This window comes from Jaculus jaculus, chromosome 11 (genome assembly GCF_020740685.1).
Source record: "Jaculus jaculus isolate mJacJac1 chromosome 11, mJacJac1.mat.Y.cur, whole genome shotgun sequence".
Classification (NCBI taxonomy): domain Eukaryota; kingdom Metazoa; phylum Chordata; class Mammalia; order Rodentia; family Dipodidae; genus Jaculus; species Jaculus jaculus.
The window spans coordinates 23150801-23153904 of NC_059112.1; the positions used below are offsets into that span (position 1 = coordinate 23150801).

Here is a 3104-nt window from a genome sequence, read left to right on the forward strand (position 1 = left end):
AAGGAGTGAGGAAGTGCCCCGTGGGAGAAGTGCACAGTTGTGTCCCACATCCTCTCCATCATTTCCATCCTCAACACGATCGCTGTCATCCGGATGCAAAACGCCTCCTAAATGGAGCCCTTTTTTAACCTGGAGCCTTGGTGTCAGGTGTATTTTCCTGGGAACTGTGACTTGCATCCGATTTGCTACGGGGCTGTGAGTGGCGCCAGATTTAGAGAGGGGCTGTTTCCCTGTTCAGGAAAGCGAGGGGGGGGGCGGGTGTTGCTCTCACGGGTTAGGGACCCACGTGCGCTCAGCTGCAGGCTTCCGAGTGCGCACCCCTGAAAGCCACTCCACGAGAGGAGCACGGAGCTGCCACTGCCAAACTTGGGGGCCCTCTCCCACCCAATAGAACCCCACTTATACCCGAGGCCTAGGGGTAAACAAGAAGCGCGTGAGCAAAAGTTTATGCCAATAAGGTTCCCTTCCCCCCTCCTTTTTTAATTTTTCGAGGTAGGGTCTCCCTCTAGCCCAGGCTGACCTGGAATTCACTATGTAGTCTCAGGGTGGCCTCGAACTCACAGCTATCCTACCTCTGCCTCCAGAGCGCTGGGATTAAAGGCGTGCGCCTCCCTTTTCCCCCCTAAGGTCTTTCTGGGATGGGTGGCCCTTTTTTGTCTCTCCTTCGAGGTGTCGCGTCTCTGGGATGCAGTCGGCGCCCCGTTTTACTCTCCAAGCGCGCCTCGGTAGCTCGCACGTCTTCCAGACCTTTGCTTAGAGCATCCCCGAGAGGTGACACCCGGAGGGCGCGCGTGCGTGTGAAAACGAAGTGGGGCACCCCTAACTTCCGCTTTTCTTCCTCTTCTCTCTTGTTTTCTTCTCCCCCCCGCACCCCCTGTCTTCACCATCTCTCCTCCCCTCTCGGGCCAGGTGTGGTTTCAGAACCGCCGCGCCAAGTTCCGCAAGCAGGAGCGGGCGGCGGCGGCCGCAGCAGCCGCGGCCAAGAACGGGTCGTCGGGCAAGAAGTCGGATTCGTCCCGGGACGACGATAGCAAAGAGGCCAAGAGCACCGACCCGGACAGCACGGGAGGTCCGGGTCCCAATCCCAACCCCACGCCTAGCTGCGGGGCGAGCGGCGGAGGCGGCGGAGGCGGCCCGAGCCCGACCGGAGCTCCGGGGCCCGCGGGACCCGGGGGACCGGGAGGCGAACCCGGCAAGGGCGGAGCGGCGGCGGCGGCGGCGGCTGCGGCGGCGGCGGCTGCGGCAGCGGCGGCGGCGGCGGCGGGAGGCCTGGCTGCGGCCGGGGGACCTGGACAAGGCTGGGCTCCCGGCCCGGGGCCCATCACGTCCATCCCGGATTCGCTCGGGGGTCCCTTCGCCAGCGTCTTATCTTCGCTCCAAAGACCCAACGGTGCCAAAGCGGCCTTGGTGAAGAGTAGTATGTTCTGATCTGGGCTCTGCGGCGGGCGAGCGGGCGAAGGGGTTGGGCCCAAGGCTATTGTCGCTGCTGTCACCGTGGCTGTTTTTTTTTTTTTTCTCTTTTTTTGTTTTTTTGGTGTGTGTGGTTTTCATCGAGGGCCTGAAACAATGAGAAAAAAAATGACGTCGCTCCCATTTCAACCCTACTCCTAACCCCTTTTCTCAAATTCCCCCAACACACACACACACACACACACACACACACACACACACACTCCTCCCCTGGCTTTGCTCCTGCCTTGACCCCAAGAGACCAAGGGGTCTTGCTGACCAGGAGGTCCTGCTGACCAGGGATTCTACTGACCAGAGATTCTACTGACCAAGCGTCCTGCTGACCAGGGGGTCCCTAATGACCAGGAATTCTACTGACCAAGGGTCCTAATGACCGGTGTTCGTACTGACCATGGGGTCCTACTGACCAAGGGCTCCTGCTGACCAGGGATGGGGTGTGAGCAGCGCGGCCTGGACTTCGGGGCACTCTCAGGGGGTGGAGGGCTGTGTCTGTGTGTCTTATCTCCTTGGAGGATGTGTGTCTGTGGCCCCAGCAGCAGGTGACAGAGAGAAATGAGAGGGCCACAACTCAACTCAGTGACTTGCTGTGTACTTGCTGTAGATTTTGTAAAAACTCGGAAGGCAGTAACCATTACACACACACACACACACACACACACGTTTAAAAGATCAAAGAAAGAAAAGACTTAAGGGAGGGAGCGAAGAGGAATAAACTGTTTCTGGAGCTGTCGGAGGACTTCGCCTAGGGAAGCGCTGAACGTGCTCCTCCGTAAGAGAAAACAGAGACGCCTTCCCCGCCCGCCCGACTCCTCTCCCGCCTCCTCGGGGTTCCGAGCGCTGCAGAGACGACTTTCTCAGACTGTCCCGACAGCCAAAGTGACGTTTCCCGCGCCCTCCCGCCTGTCCCCACCTCGCCCGCCGGGAAACCATCTAGCCATTAGCGCAACCGAGTCCCAGGCCGCCGCCTTCCCTCGGCTCCCAACCCTTAATCTTTGCAGCCTCTGGGCCCCCGAAAGATGCCTTTTCATCCACAAACTCTGCAAACTGTGTCCCATAGTTCACAACTCTCCTTTTTATTTTATTTTATTTTATTTTATTTTATTTTATTTTATTTTATTTTATTTTATTTTATTATTATTTTTTTGCTCTCCCCCCACCGCGCCCCCCTACCCCCCACCCACCCGTCCCCCGCGCAGGCATTTTCTTCCTCCACCAGCTTTTACCGAACTTTTTGGCACCGCTTTGGATTGGAGTCAATTGCAGAAAAAAGAAATCCACCTACTGAGCAAGGCGCGCGCACGGTTGCAGAAGTGTCCGGCCTGGTGGCCTGTCTGTTGGAATGATCTGGAACTGGCCTTGTCCTGTCCTGCAGGGGTGGATGGACTGTATATTGACAATTCCGTTCATTGCGCAGTTTAGACATCTCTGTCGGTGATTTTATTTTATTTTTTGATTTTATTTTAAAAGGCACAAACTATAGATATTAGTTGAATGTTGAGGCTTTAACTTTTTTCGGTGTCTTTCTACAACGGTGTTCTGTGACCCAATTGTATCGTGTTAATATCAGTACAGACCGTCTCCTCTACGTGACCGTATAATGTTTTTTCTCTTCTTGTAGTCTATGGCGTGTCTTT

At 56.2% G+C, this 3104-nt stretch overlaps 1 protein-coding gene across 1 annotated transcript in view; it reads left to right on the forward strand.

Annotated features, from left to right (window-relative positions):
* The window catches only part of Phox2b (paired like homeobox 2B), a 2943-nt gene extending 1515 nt beyond the window's left edge, over positions 1-1428 (forward strand). The window contains exon 3 of the mRNA XM_045161195.1: positions 910-1428. Coding sequence (XP_045017130.1) covers positions 910-1428 — 519 coding nt within the window. The remainder of the gene's footprint in view (positions 1-909) is intronic.
* Positions 1429-3104: the final 1676 nt, after the last annotated feature.